We start from the raw sequence: 15,372 nt of genomic DNA, 5'->3' as shown, positions 1-15,372 counted from the left end.
TACAAATCTGCTGCTTTGACATTAACGGAACTAAAAAGAACTCCCAGAGACCGAATAACATTTAAGTTGTTAACCAAGTGCTGGATATTTAAAATCAGTTTCAGGATTTTACAGATGCATCAATTTGTACATATATTAACATGCGTCTTGTATAAGTTAATATCGTGGTTTCTTCTGTAGTTCTAACTGGAAGGAGGCAGTTTGTGGTGGTACCTCTGGAGGCGGCAGTTTGAGCGTGCTGAGCAGCTGGTCCAGAGGCAGCATGCCCTCCTCCTTCAGCAGTTCTATCTCCCTCTGATGGCTCTCTGCATCATTGCCCTCCTGCTGCTCCTCCACCTCTATGGTCTCTTCATCATCCTCCTCCTCACAAGGAGGCTCAAAGTCTCCGTCTGCATGAAGATAAGATGTTTTTCCCCAGATTAAAAAAGTATATTTCTCTGCTACAACTGAAGACCTTCTCTCAAAAGTTTGCCCAAAACCATAAAGACTAAAATAAACGGAGTTCTGGAGAAACGTTTTAAAATGTCTGGTTTCATCCAGAAACTGATGTTAGGAAGCTTTTATCACAATAATGAAATCGTATGTTTTAGATTTCAACAATATCAGTGCACAGATTAGTAGGTTCTTTACTGGAACAAATAAAAAACGAGATGGGATAAGACCAGTGGTGCATATCCACTGTCGGGTGTTTTTCTGGGGAGGAAATTAAACTGGATTCACTGGTCGCCGTCACACGTTTGAAATCAAATGTCACTGGTAATAACACGTGCAGCAGACTCGTCTCACAGGTTTGACGGCTCCGTGGCCTGATGGGTGCCACGCAGCATTAGGCTCAGAGCTCTGGACGCATTCGTTGTCCCTGCTCTTTTAATTCTTAGACTCATTTTAAAATGAGGAATCTGCTCACAGGTGTCTGGGGGATTTCACAGAACTTTGACAATAATCAAAGTAGCACCTTGACGGGGAGGAACAGCCTTTTGTTTCTATGAAGGATTTTACCGCAGCGTACACTGAGGAACATTCAGTCACTGGTGCGCTGGTATGACAGCACTTCTGTCTGATCCATCGAATCAGGTCTGAAAGCGCTCCAACGTGTTGACAGAAAGAACCATTTACAAAGAGACATGCTTAAGAATGTTTTTACCGTCTTCGTCGACGGGAGGAGGCACTGATTTCTGCGGAGACACGGCGGTCTCAAGAGGCCTGGCGGGTGCGAGGGACTTGCTGAGGAGGTCCGAGTACTTTTCGGTTTGGCCGACAATAAAGTCTAGCTGAAGGTCTAAAGCCTTCTTCCGCTTTTCCTCCAGTCTGGACTGCTGCTTGAACTGCACCACCTTCACACGTAGAAAAACAGAACATCAGCCCTCTGAAAATGGGCAAATTTCACTTTATAATTTGAATAAAGTCAATAATAAATTAAACACTAGCATTCTTTGAAGGAAAGCATCTTGTCCTCCACAGTTTGAGCTCAAAGTACTCATTAGGGATGACTCTCAGCTCCACAACAAATTTTAGCTCTTTATCTTTAGTTATATTCAATTCTGTGTTAGCTAAAATATTTTAGCTGTGGCGACCATCTGGAATCAGATTAACTCAGAAAAGGTTGTTGATGCACATTCAGTACATTTTTTAAAGTTTCAGTAAATTTCATGAAGTGAAGAACAAGATAATTTGCTAAAAGAAAGAAGCACAAGTAAATGGAGATTGCTCTACTTTCACAGTTTTTTAAGGCTAAATAAATGTTTACAAGTATAAATAATTTACAGAAATATTTTGGTACAATTTCAATAAACGGACATTATAACTGGATTTATTGGATTGTACTTTTAAAATAAATTAAAAACTTGAGATCATAGCTGTGTCTTTATTAAACTGCATTTGCACAAAATTTGACACTTTTCTGTAAACTATTAAGATGACTTGTTTCATGAAGCAATAACTAAATATAGCTTGTTTTTTAAAAGACAAATTAAAGAGAATAAAAACATTGGCTAACAAAAAGTAGAAATAAATAAAATCAGCCATGTGAATAAATTTAGCATGCAAATAATTAAAATTATAATCTATTTCACTGAATCACAGACGATAACAGGATGATAATAACACACTGTGCAGTCACAAGGATCCCTTTAATCTTAAATGTCCACAGCAGGTGTAGAAGAATATAGCTAAAATAGCTTAATGCTAAAACACTGAAGAAGATTGTGAGCGTTGTGGTGACCGTAGACAAAGAGGGGTGAGTAAAATGTGGGTTGATCACTGATAAATTATTACTGATAATGTCATCGCAACATTCAACAAAAATGCAAATTCAGTTTTCCTAAAAGCCATCATGCAGCCCTAACATGCTTCCACTACTAGATTTATTTTACGATAAAGCGGAGCAGGGATGTTTTCTACCTTCTCGACGTTGCTCCAGAACGACCGGACTTCCTTTGCAATAGAAGAAGCAACTCGTCTGATTTTGGCGTGCTCGTCTCGTTTGGCTTTTTCTTCTTTCTGCCTCAGCTCGTCATGATGCCGCATCACCATTCGTACCACCTGATAGTACATGAACAGAAAATGAATCTAACATTTGCAGTGTACGCCATCAGAGATACAGCAGTGATACGGTGTCTATTCTTCTGGATTACAACTCGACAAATCAGAGCTCTGTAATAAACACTACCTTTCTTGCCACGCCTCTTTTCCACCGTCTTTCTTGAGCGAAGTCAGCAGAGAGCCACTGCATTTCCTCGCACAGGTAATCCCAGTGAACTTTGGGCCGTGGCGGCTCCGTCAGACGGGTGAGACGCTTCATTGACCAGAAACCTTCCCGCTTTAGAGAATGGGTTCGATGCTCAATCTCCGCTTCCTACAGGACGCATGAACCAGTCAGTCAACCAGGTCTATGAAAACAGGGTTCCCAACATTTCATGAATACAAAATTCCCTGAGTTTTCCTTGATTTTTCTCTGAGTAAACCCTGAAATTCAGTCACACAAAACATTCAGAACTTAACGTCTTAGGTGGAGAGCAAAGGAATTACTGTAGCCTACAGGAATCATTCCTAATAATTAATTAAACTGTTTAACATCTGATACTAAAGAGCCAACAAAGCCAGCCAGTAAGGATACATGTACTATGGACACTGCAGAAGCAGAAGCTGTGTTCAAATTCCACGAGTTTTCCCTGTGTGAAAAATGTGAAAATAATTTTTCAGGTTTCCCCTGATTTTCAGGGTTTTTGGGAACCCTGTGAAATTACTCTTTGGGTAACATCTCACTATGACTGTTTGAGACAAGTTCGTAACTCAAAATCACAAGAAAATGGTGAGAAAACAGACAAACTTTCAGCTGCAGTCTCACTGAATTCTTAACGTTTGTGACCAAGTGACCAGGAAGTTGTGTAGGTGAGTTTTGAGCATTCAAACTTTTAAAACCACTGCCTATTTTTGACGATGTAAGGCGGTGGGCTAATGCTAGCTAATGTTAGCTTGTTTACAGTCATTTTAAGTTGCGTACAACCGGGCCAGTGAAACAATTAATTGCCTGCAGTCTGCTGATGTGAAATTAGCAGCACTAGTCAACCTGCAATGGAGCCCCCGGTCTCTGGGACCACCCATTGCAAAGACTAAGAACCTGGGCCACAATGAAAATGTTTATTGTTGTTGCTGTTGTCCATTGTTGTCATCTTTCTTTGTTGAAATCAGGTCTCTCTTGTAAATGAGTCCTCGAGGCTCAATGGGATTTACCTGTATAAATAAAGGTTGATTGAAAAAAGGGCCAAAAGTGTGGTAGAAAAAACAATGATCAAAGGTCAAGATATGTCCCCTTCTGATCGCACTGCTTGCATTTTGAATCGTGATGGACTCCATGGATAAAGAACTACTGGTAGGAGGATCCACTATTGACAGAAAAAATCCAAACAGGAATTCCCCAAAATGCATGTTGACAAAAACCAGTTTCTGGGACTAATGAAATAAATGGCACTTTGCCACCGTCTCAGCGCTCATCAGCTCTGCACCACACCACATCAGTTAAGGGCCAGTACCATCACCACTCAGCCCAGTTTATGAGACCACCTTGTTCATGGTTTCAAGCGAACTGCTCCACGGGGGCAAATTTGACGCAAGTAGACAGCAACCGTTGATTGGCCAGCAGAGCTACGTCACTGGATGACCCACCCAGGAAAACTGCAAACTACATACATCTGAACCTCCACTTCCTCATCATGTTGACGGACGGCACGGCAAGAAATGAATGCATTTAGAGAGAGATGTCGAAGATGATGGCGCAGCATGGCTACACCCGGACTTATGAGCAGTGTCGGGACAAGCTAACGAAATTTAAGTCCGATAATAGGGCAATTAAGGGCCACAACGGGTGGAGTGGCTCCAGCACCGACCAGTTATGATCCCACCCACAGAGTGGGAAAACGGGTCACAGTGGCAAATCACCTCCACCTGAGAAGAACCGATAAGACAAGAGCCGAGTGGAGTCGCACTTCTCAATAGCAAAGTGGCTAAAACTGGAGGCTTTTTGGCTCCAGTCACATCAGTTGTGTTTTCTTAGATTTTTGGGAAGGATGCCGACAAATGTATCTCCATCTGTATTAATTAATTACAGAATCAGAATTTGTACTTTCCGTACAGCCATCCTAAAGATGGACAGAAGTGTACAGGGGGCTGCAGCTGTTAAGATGCGCTGCCCTTGTTGCTTAGATAAGAAAAGGGGAACATAAGGAGAGAGGTATAAAAAAAAACGGACAGTCTAGTAAATGTTACGTTTCGTACTTTAAAAGAAAAGCAGCAAGGTAGCAGACGTAAGAAAACAAATTGGAATGTGAAATTACTTTTAGTAGTTTAAACTTGGAAACTAAAAAAGCACATAATAAACGGAGATCAAGCACGGTCCAACAAGTGTCCATAAAAGCACCAAAATGTCTCAACATGAACATTGGTCATATTTAAATATAAACACATTTTCATTACATCTTAAGGCACACGTACATGTTTCGCCAGTTTTGCCATGTCTGTGTGACGTTCTCCACGAGACCGGTGAGATGTGGCCTGGTCCGGTGGGGAAGAGGAAGGAGAAACAAACTTGCTGTGTGAACCTCTGGTAGGCGAGACTTTCTCCCGTCTACGTGTTGCCCAGTCAGAGGTGGATGAGGAGCCAAAGGAGGAAGAGGTGGAAGGTGAGGCCGGAGAGGAATTGATGGCGACTCGATCCGAGATCCACTGGCGCACCTGGGAGGGGAGACAGAAAGACGACGACATTTTAAGTGACAAAAACAAGAAGCACAATGTTTCGTGTGTGAATAATGTTAGAGCAGGGGGTAAAATGCAAAAAAAATTAAATAAACGTGAGAATTGTTCAGAATTAAACACTACAAAGTAATTTTCCGTTAGGCTGTTGACGTCATGCAATAATAAACGCGGCTAAAGGCAAAAACAACAAATAAACTTGTAAAACTGTCCAGTGCTGGTGTAAGATGTGCCCATTAATGCTCTGTAACGGTGAGCTCTTCTGGGTGTCTGATTACTGCCGCTTACCTTAAGGAACAGTGCCTGTCTGTCTGTCCTGCTCTGCCCACGCTGGAAAACACACATGGCTTAGCATGCGGACAACTTAAACGAAATAAATCACTACAGAAGAAAAAAACTAAATACATGAGTTGGAAAAAGACGACAGCAGAAACATGCCCGATTGCAACATTGCTTTGTTTTTAGACAAACTTTACACCCGTGCCTAGCCTTTTTAGCTAGGTGCACCAGCACAACATTTAAGGGCATCTAAATACACGTGAAAATATAATTTAAAAAAATCCTCATTTGTCACAATACCCAGATAAATTAGTCGTATAAAATCACTGCAACAGGAGTACGATGATGGTGAAGCTAAACATTTGTTAGTATTTTAACTGAAGCTCAAACATAAATTAGAAGAAAAACAAAAGATTTTATAACAGAACTTCCCAGATTTTTAGTCATATAGTTTTATAAACTATTTAAAAGTTGTGTTTCTTTTAACTATAGGTTGTGTCAATATTTAGATTTGTTTTTATGTTGTCACCTACAGAAAGTATATTTGCCATATTCTGCAATATTTATTTTTGCTAAAATTCCCCCATATTTTTATTTCCAATTAAACTAAAATGTTTGCCGTTAGTACATTAAATGTTTTTGAGAAAATAGAGAATTTTGAACATTGTGGACAAAAGGTTCTGAGTCTTTAAAAGTTTGACACAAATCCGAGCCCCATAAACAGCAATATATTAATAAAATATAGAAAAAATAAATTTTCATTTCATTACTATTCACAAATTAATCAGTGATATATATATATATATATATATATATAAACATAATTATAGGACAGAGGGAGGTCAAAGTTCTGCATTAAAATGTGTTGTTTTTTTTAATTTATAATTGTAGAAAGACTTTGTGTAAGGCTCACAGGAAACTGGATAAAAAAAATTACAGGTTTGTAATTTATTAAGTAAAATAGATTCAGTTGGACTATTTTTATTTATGTTTATTGTTTTTACATGAATCAATCCATCAATACAAAGCAGTTTGAGCTAAAAACAAGATTTAAGGGGAAAGAAATGTTGGGCGCACAAAAATGCCAACTGAGAAAATAAAGTTACACAATATTTTTTTAAGGCACACAATTGTCGCACTCGGGAACCCGTTAGATTAAATTAATCTAAAATACAAATTACTGCTGTGTAAATTGATGCAGAGAAAAGTCAAATCATCTTTAGGTAAAGTAACGTTCAATACCAGATAAATACAAAATATCTCATTTTCAAAATTAACATTTTCACCAGGATTATTTTATTATTTGATGCTTTTTAACGACTGTCTTACTTTAGCACTGAAAGACAAACTGTTTTGGGTTTTGTTGTGAGGTTAAAAGGTTATTTATTTGAGGCCTTTCACAGGCGCAGCTCCGTGACTCTGGAACAACTCGACTCTTGATATTCAAACTGCAGAATCCTTAGCGTTTTAAATCCTGCATGAAAACTCACTACTTAAAAACTGGTTTTTAAATTTGACTTTTATGTTCCACTGTTTTCTCGTTTTAGTCTTTTTATTGTATTTGTTGCTTTTTGTGTGTGATTTTATTTACATTGACAGGCTTCCCTGTTCATTTTTCACCAACTTGTTAAAAGAACTTGTCGGTCAACGATGTTATTTTTAAAAACCAAACTGACATCGTCATTCCCACTGGAACTACCTTGTGTGAAGAGCTGGGAGTGTCGTTTTTGTCAGGGTCGGGCTCGTCGTCACTTTCTTCCTCAGGACTGCTAACCTGCCCTGACATTGAGTCCTGGACCTCACTTTCTCCCATCATCTCATCCTGATCCATGTCGTCGCTCTCGTCTTCAGCATCGTCGGGGTAACTGTTATCGTTTACATTGGAAGGAGGCGGCGTCTCCTCTTCCTTGTTTCCCGATGCTGGGAGCCTGTGAAAGGTGTGAGGAGCAGCAGGTGAGGTGGCTTCAGGAGGTGTTTCAAGATTTTGAGGATCAGGGTCTTTTTCATCTGTTGGCATTCTGATAAAGGTTAAGGCCTCGGAGTTGCTTGTTGAAGCTGTTGGGGTGACTGATGCAGTCTGCTCAAACTGGAGCGAGGTGAAGCCACTCGAAGCAGGCTGCTGAACGTCTATGGAAGTCAGCGTTTTACTGACAGAGCACTGATCTTTCTGGCTGCTAAGAGCTGCAGATAGAGAGTCTGCTGCTGAGACGGTTCGTGGAAGGCACTCCTCAGACAAAGAGCTGTGGGCATTGGCCAACTGGCTGTCCACATTCTGCTTCTTGGACACTTTTGCCAAAAGGGAGGAAGGATGTTTTAGGAGAGGAGTTTCTCCTGGTTTTAGCAGCAGCAGGTTTGGATTTATAAGATTGGGGGAAAAAGTAGCACAGAGTGCTTCTGGTCTGCTTCCTGTGGCCGCAGCAGCATTCTGTGATGGAGCCGAAGGAGGAGAAACTTTGGTTCCGTCATTAGAACAAACCTCGGGCTTGATGGCACTTACAACAGTGAAGCCTGGGGTCTGATTTTCCAAACAAGAAATGTGCACAGAAACAGCAGAGCATGACTGCGTCCCAGTGTCCTGATCAGCGACCAGTGGAGATAACAGGGATAACGAGCCAGCTGTTACTTCTGCTTCCTGTTTTGGAGAAATTGTTTGAACTGAACCACTCACCTCTGTTACGTCTGACTGTGCTGCACTGACTTGTGAACAGTGCGTCCCAGTTTGTGTAGTGGTGTCCGTCTGTTCAACAGTGAAGGAGTCCGATGTGACAGCAGCTACTTGAACTAAACACACCTCTCCAGCGTGTGCCACTTCAACAGCTTGGTTAGAGTTTAAAACTAAACGGTGTCCAACAGCAGCCACTCCTGTGTTTTCTATGGACATGTCACTAGATGAAGGCAAGGACTGCTGGGAAATTATAATGGTGTTGTTTTCGTTAACTGCGTGAATAGATGGTTCGAAGTCTTCGTCTGCATTTTCCAGTAATGCATTGAATAGGTTCACCTCGTATCCCGGAGAGTGAGGTATCTGCATGCTGCTGCCGACACACACAGTTTCCTCAGCAACCTCCTCCACCAGACCACAGAACTCGTACACCTCCACCGGCTGAGAGTCGAGCTCCATGCTCGCCTGGACACCTCCTTCGTACAACTTTGGTTCCCCGGTGGACAGCTCATTAACAATGGCAGCTCTGCAGACGCTGCCATCTTCTCGCTGTAGGAGGTAATTCTGATTCAGATGCATGTTGGACCAGCCTCCACTGACGTGAGCTTCCTCCCTCACAACCACGATTTCTCGAGCATCGTCAGAGTGCACAATCTCAGCGATCAGTGACGTTTCTGTTGAGGGGACCTGATGTGAGGTTTGAGACGGTTCTGCCTGCAGTGAGACTAGCAGGTCTGGGTCCGGCAGAGCAGGCCTCTTAACGGGGTCCGAGGAGCTCCCCTCCGAAGAAGAGAACTCTGGCAGCATTTTGAAGCCAGACGAGGAGGCAGTGGTGTCAGTTTGTTCACTTTTTGTGTTGCTACCCGCTTGGTCTGCTTCAAGGGGACTGCTTGTGGACACTGAGGTTTCTTTTCTAAAAGAGCATGATCCGTGAGACAATTCTCTAGCCTTTGAGGCCTCAAGTATTTTAGCAGAATGAGGCGTTTCGACATACTTAAAGGTTTTGACTGATTCCAAAGAGTTTGCCTTGTGCATTTCCGTGGCTTTGTGTAAGATTTCTCTGACAGTTTTAGGTTTTGACCGGTCAGTTTGTTTATTCTCCGTATTATCAGTTGGAAAAGGAGGGAGTGCAGACTTTGAGTCCTGTTGGTGACTTGCTGACTCTGCAGTGCATGATGGAGGTTTATGGCTGCACTGGCTTGCGTGGACATGTGGACCTTTTCCACAAAGTTCCACATTTGTTCCAGTCTCTGTTTTATATTCCAATGTGATGGATTGTGTCTCCTTTGTAATACAAACAGGTTCAGCACTTTGTCGAGGTGGCTGAATCTGCTTAACCTGACTATTTGAGTTGCTTTTTTCTTTAACAGTTTGAGACACGTAGTGAAGCTCTTGGACTGTGCCGTCAATCTGTGACGTGAGAAAAGGACGAGCTGGAAGTCTTTGCACTTTAGCAGAGGAGCTGCAGTCCTCTGTGGGGGATGCTGGCAAAGATCCTGCAACTCCAGCCATGCTCTCCTCAGCAGAAACCTCTTGTGAAATGACGTTCTCGAAGTCGCCTCTCGGCAGAGTCGCAGGGAGTTTGTTCTCCATGCTGGGGAGCGCAGAGTTGCTGCTGTCCGGCAATGGCACGGTGGACGAGTTTGTGATTGGAGGGACTGGGCAGGGGGCAGCTGTGACCGGCTGCGGGGCGAGCCGAGGTGATTCCCCAGCCACATTCTGTGCAGCCTGGGGGTTGCCACCCAGCACATCCACAGCCGGAGAGGCACGCTGCCGCTCCGCCTCCTCCCCAGACCTTCCTTCCTCTGTGCTGCTCCGACTACACACTGCACCTGTGGGGGACACACACAAGCACTGAATGAAGCAGATGAAGCTGGTTATCTGCTCAACAGCTACAACATGAAAGCTGACCGTAAAATGTAAATAAGCATAAGCTGACAAGAAACGTTTGCAGGAGATAGGAGACGAGTTTTAACGGTTCTCATTGCAAAGTAGTGAAATCAAACATAAAAAAGACACCTTGAACTATATCAAATGGTGCAGTTTGAAGGAGTTTAATCTGGTAGTTTTCCAGCTTTATTTTGAAAATTACTTGGTGTAAAAAAAAAACCCACAAAGCACTCAGCTGAATCTGTCAAAAGCTATGTAGAAGCGTGAATAATTAACCAAGTCAAGAGTCGGTAAACAAAAAAATTAAATTAGAGGCACTGGTGACCCCTGTGACATGAAAAGGAAGAAGCGGGTAAAGATAACGGCATTTGTTTTCACGGGTAAACAAACGTAGTAGTCGGCATTCAGTCACAAATTTTGCATAAGATTGTTCAATTTATGAACACGTAAACCATCAATTTAATTTTATTTCTCAATATTTTTTGTGCTCGTGACTTTGCAATGAGTATCTTTAAAGATCAAAATGCAAATTTTAAAAGCTGTTGTACACATGTTCCTTTTTAAACTTGCATTAGAGTTTGAAAAATAATGATTCAGGAGTTGTATGCAAACTTTAAAATGAATTACGGTAAACTCAGCAGCATCTACAGGTATGAGCGCATGCCTCAGGCAGGACAGATGTTGGTGTGAAACCGTGCACAGATTTTTGGCTGTCGCAGACGATCAGTGCAGAAAAAAAGGTTTTCAAGTGTTTCGTTGTGGTCCAAAACTGTTTGATTGTTTTGGATAGTAAAAGAAGCTCAAAGATCATCATGGTAGTAAACTAGTGACCAACGGTAGCAGAATCAGAAATGTAGGATGAACATTTTGCAAAACAATCAATGCTCATTTGTCTGATGGGTCTTGAAGCTCATGTCTGCACCAGAAAGGGACGCAGAACAGGAGGAATTAGTGCAGGGATTGCAGATTCTGGGTGTGTAGCAAAGATGTACACACACCAAAATAAACAGTTCAATCACTTTTTAGTCAGAGCTTTTTTAACTAAATTGTGACGCCTTGAATCTGTGTCTCTCAACTTCACTCGAAGCTCATTACAATCATTGGTCTACACAAAAACTGTGTTGCAGCTTGTGTCTGCGCCTGTAGACCTGAGTAAAAGGGCAACCAGAGAACAATGTTTAGACCTTGGCAAAGCACCTGAGAAAACGGCTAAAGAAAAACAGCTCTAAAACAAATTAGGGATCGTGTTTTTATCTGCACGCACATGCATGTTCGTCTGTTAGTAAAATATCACACAAATTATTTGATGGATTAAAATAAAATAATAAAACTCAGAAATGAATCATAGGATGTACATGTACAACTTTTTGTGTAGACCAAAAATCAAGATGTCCGTGACAGCCATACACAAAAGTGACTACAACAGTCAATTTTCCAGGTATTGAGGAACTTTTGATGTGGAAGCAGCTCAGTCATCCTCAACACAAACAAAAACCTCTTCTCAGCGCGAGACAATTTTAGCCCAAAAACACTGATATAAAAGACGGGGCGTGATGTAATACTAGACCTTTAATTCGTAATTTAACCAACTAAATACCACCAGGCTTCATCTGCAGGGCAGCACCATTAGTCACAACTGATGGAATGCAAGTGCAAAGCAACGTCTCACCTGTCTGTGACGAGAGACACAGGTCTTCTGTGCTTTCTACTTCCAGGATGCTGAATTAGGATCCCTTCCACATATTCTGGGGGAAGTGGAAAATAAATCAGATGTTAACTTTGTTCGTGATCCAACGTGTCACAAGAACTCGGATTGAAGAATTGTTTTGGTTTTGCAGCTAAAGGTCACATCAGCTTTGGAGAACAATTTATGCATAAAAACGACGAATACGGCGATGTACTGTTTATAAATAAGCAAACACTACTGTGGCTAAGTAATGCTACAGCTTGGGGTATGTTGGTGTAACACTGCAGTAGTAATTATAAAAAAAGGCACTCAGTGGAGCAGCTCCAAGTTGAATTTGCTGCAGTCGCCCACAGGAAGCTGTTGGGAATCATGCAGCACGCGCTCGCAGGCTACAAGCCGGCGGTTGAGGAAGCGCGCGCCGGGGCCTCGACCCAATCAATCTACCGTCTCCCTAACGTCTCATATTGTGGCAGGCTGTACGTGGAAATCCACAAATTTATGGGACGTGCGCGCACTAGTTGCGCAGATCATGTGACTCGTTAAAAAAAAAAAAAATCGACTTTTCGTTCCCGTCCCGAGTGTGGCAACAAGCTCGTGCTAAGGGCAGTTAGCGCCCAACGTTTGCCGGTTAGGCTAGCGGTGGTTAGCGGGCTAGCGTTAGCCTCTACAATAACACTGGCTGTGTGGCACGAAAAGGGAAAGCACGGAGTTAGAAGGGTGCGTTTCATGCGCAGACGTCCCTGCCCCACCTCTCCCACTCTTATGTAATGATCCAGCTTTAAATCTGTCGGTTTATTCCATACATTTCATAAGTTACCATACAATGAGATAAAAAAAAAAAAAAAAAAACGTAAAAAGTCTCATTAAAACCCGCTCCCTGCATGCGCTACAGAAAGGAGGGGGATTTGCCAGTGACGTCACTGCGTGGAGTGAAATCACTAAAAACGTCCAAGTTAAAATGTTTATTTTTCGCACACATACGGCCGTTTCCTTAAAAAAATAAATGTACAAAATGTTCTTGAAAAGTTTTATATAAAATTTCTGCAATTTTTTTTTTTAAATGGGAAATTCAAGGGGGTCCACAAGGTCTCACCAAGGGATCTATTGAAGCGACGAATGACAATAAACAATTGGGTTTTAATTTTGATATGCTCCGCTAGTCACGGGTTTGTTCACGTTACTTCTTCGTAACTTACAGTTCCGTCTTGTGGTGAAAACGCATAGTTTAAAAGACAAAACAAATCTAATGCAGTCCGATAGCGTCCTGTCGTAGGTTCGAGCCTCCCTCACGTCCCCCCATTACTTCCTCCTTGCCCCCCTCCCTCTCAAGGCCGCCATCTTAAGTTCCCACCTACCTGAAATTTTCGACTGATTTTCTTTTACTAAATTCTCGTTGAAGGAGTCGTCATCCGCGTAAAATCGTCCTCAATCCGTGATCCCAGTGGTCCAAACCGTCTCTCGGTACCCAACGAGGTACACCTAGGTCTGTGGGAAGAAGTTAAAATCCGGACCGGGGGAGACTGGGTTTCGGCGCAGAATGTAGCGGTCGCGGGGAGGAGACGTTACGCAGCGAAATGGTGGCGCACCACTGCCGCTGACAAAGTACACAACACCGTGAAATCTCGCGAGAGTTCGTCAAAGCGCGCGACTTGAATTTTGGAAATAACGAACTTGACGAAGAAGGTCCTATAATTTATTCTAGGGGAAAAAAAACACCACAAATAAAAAAAAAGTTTATAATTTATTATTTTTAACTGAATATAAAATCACGTGATTTCAACTTGGAGCGAAAATACAGACTTGTGACGTTTCTACTTAGAAAAGGTTTATGCAATTTGCTATGCTTTATTATAAAAAAAAAATATAGCTTCTCATTTGGATTCCTTTTTGTAATTTATAAACAATTTAGGTAATTGTACAAGATAAGTGTGTTGCAAATTTTTAAGTGTAATTTTTTTTTTAATATTACTGCTGAAGTCTTATTATAATCAACACTTCAGAAATCATGGTTGATTTATGATATAGATAGTAATGTATATAAATTTCATAATGTAGCCTATAATTAAATAATTTCATAATGTAGCATATTTTATTTTATACCACTACATTTATTTAATTTTCATTTTAAATGCATTTTATGGCTGTTCATCGTTGTGTACCTTATCTGTAGTTTTGTCTAAAACAGGTTTCTCTTGGAAATGAGACTCAATGAAACTAACCTGAATAGGTTGAATGAAAATAAAAAGTTAAACATAAATCAGCCACATTTATATGTCCGGCACACATTTTTGTAAGTTCACTATTGATGCAATTCCAAGCATAAATTATTTAGATTTTTCTCCCATTGATACAATTTCCCAATAAAGTGCTTTTTTTTTAAACAAACCCTACTTATGTTTTGTGATTATTTGTAAATTCTACATTAGAACAGGCTATAAGAATTTGGCACATACTTTGTTCATTCAGGTCACTATTTGATTACTAGTTGCTCAACTTACTTTTTAACAAATCGACATGATTTGCCAAAACAAGTTTTGTACCAACAAATGCTCGGAGTGGTCAAGTAACTTAAATGTTTTGATGTTTAACAGATTTTGCCCTACAGTGTTTCTTCTGTGCTTTAATGCATTTACGAAAACATTATAAAACATTTTTTTAAAACTTAAGGGATTAGAACGAGAGAATATTCAAGGCTCTGGAAGGTCATAATTACCAAGTTATATCAGGTAAACATAATTTTATATAGACTTTCAGCCAAATGTTTTAATATTTCAGTAATATTGCATTTAAAAATTAAAGAGTTAAAATGGCAAAAATCATCTTAAATATTCAGTCTAGCACTAAGTTCCAGAATTGCACCGCTCAAGCTTGGAGTAGCTCTTTTCCATTCATTCAGAAATTTTGTTTTTGAAAAGCTTTACTTTTTTTTTCTGGATGTAAATCGCTTTTTTCCCAACGATTACTTCCTCTGACATCAGATGCCGTGTCGCTGGAAGTATTTTTTACTGAAACCTTTTTTACTATGGACATTTGTTATGATGCGTGACCATAAGGTGGTTTTCTACAGAGCCGCTGTTCAAAAGCTCCAAGACCTCAACTACAGCCCCAAATTGCAAATGAGTTGAAAAGGAGGTGCCATGGATGCATTACAGTCTACCTGGAGGCTGTGCTCGAGTGTCTGACCGCCGAGATCTTGGAGGTAGTGGGAAACATGGCTCGTGACAGTGGGAGGACCGAGTTCATCCCCCGGCACCCAAAGTTAAGTCCGCGGTGCCGCGAGGCTCGGCAGGCTGCTGGAAGAAATGAGTATCGCTCGGGGAGGAGTTCTTCCCCGCATTCGGTCCTGCTGCTGGGTCTGGGTGGACGGATCGACATCTGCAGCCAGTTTCTTCGGATCCGCTGCGGGACGGACCGTTACTAGAGATTCTTCCTGCCTAAACAACATCTACAACAACTCTAATGAAACCAAGATCTATAACAATTAACTTCCCTATGGGATTAATAAAGTATTTTTGAATTGAAGTCATATTTAAATTTTAAAAAATCGCTTGTGATAAAAAAAAAAAAATACATTGTTGAGTTTTGATATCATTCAGAATAAAAAAGC

The 15,372-nt window shown here is 41.2% G+C and overlaps 1 protein-coding gene and 1 long non-coding RNA gene across 2 annotated transcripts in view; both read right to left on the bottom strand.

Annotated features, from left to right (window-relative positions):
• Positions 1-9,058, bottom strand: part of LOC119423557 (Snf2-related CREBBP activator protein) — a gene marked incomplete in the record, with an annotated part of 29,774 nt that extends 20,716 nt beyond the window's left edge. Inside the window, 6 exon segments of the mRNA XM_037690956.1 lie at positions 214-389; positions 1,145-1,334; positions 2,401-2,541; positions 2,669-2,854; positions 4,990-5,229; positions 7,226-9,058. Coding sequence (XP_037546884.1) covers positions 214-389; positions 1,145-1,334; positions 2,401-2,541; positions 2,669-2,854; positions 4,990-5,229; positions 7,226-8,995 — 2,703 coding nt within the window.
• Positions 9,059-9,063: 5 nt separating this feature from the next.
• Positions 9,064-13,332, bottom strand: LOC119424190. Its single transcript, XR_005187492.1, has 3 exons — positions 13,121-13,332; positions 11,748-11,823; positions 9,064-10,020 (listed from the first exon to the last, which is right to left on the bottom strand). It is a non-coding gene; the product is annotated as an uncharacterized LOC119424190 (long non-coding RNA).
• Between the last annotated feature and the right edge of the window lie 2,040 nt (positions 13,333-15,372).

The sequence above is a fragment of the Nematolebias whitei genome, chromosome 17 (genome assembly GCF_014905685.2).
Source record: "Nematolebias whitei isolate Nwh7 chromosome 17, NemWhi1, whole genome shotgun sequence".
Taxonomy (NCBI): Eukaryota; Metazoa; Chordata; class Actinopteri; order Cyprinodontiformes; family Rivulidae; genus Nematolebias; species Nematolebias whitei.
The sequence above is the reverse complement of the archived record's forward strand: the minus strand, read 5'-3'. Positions and strand labels throughout refer to the sequence as shown.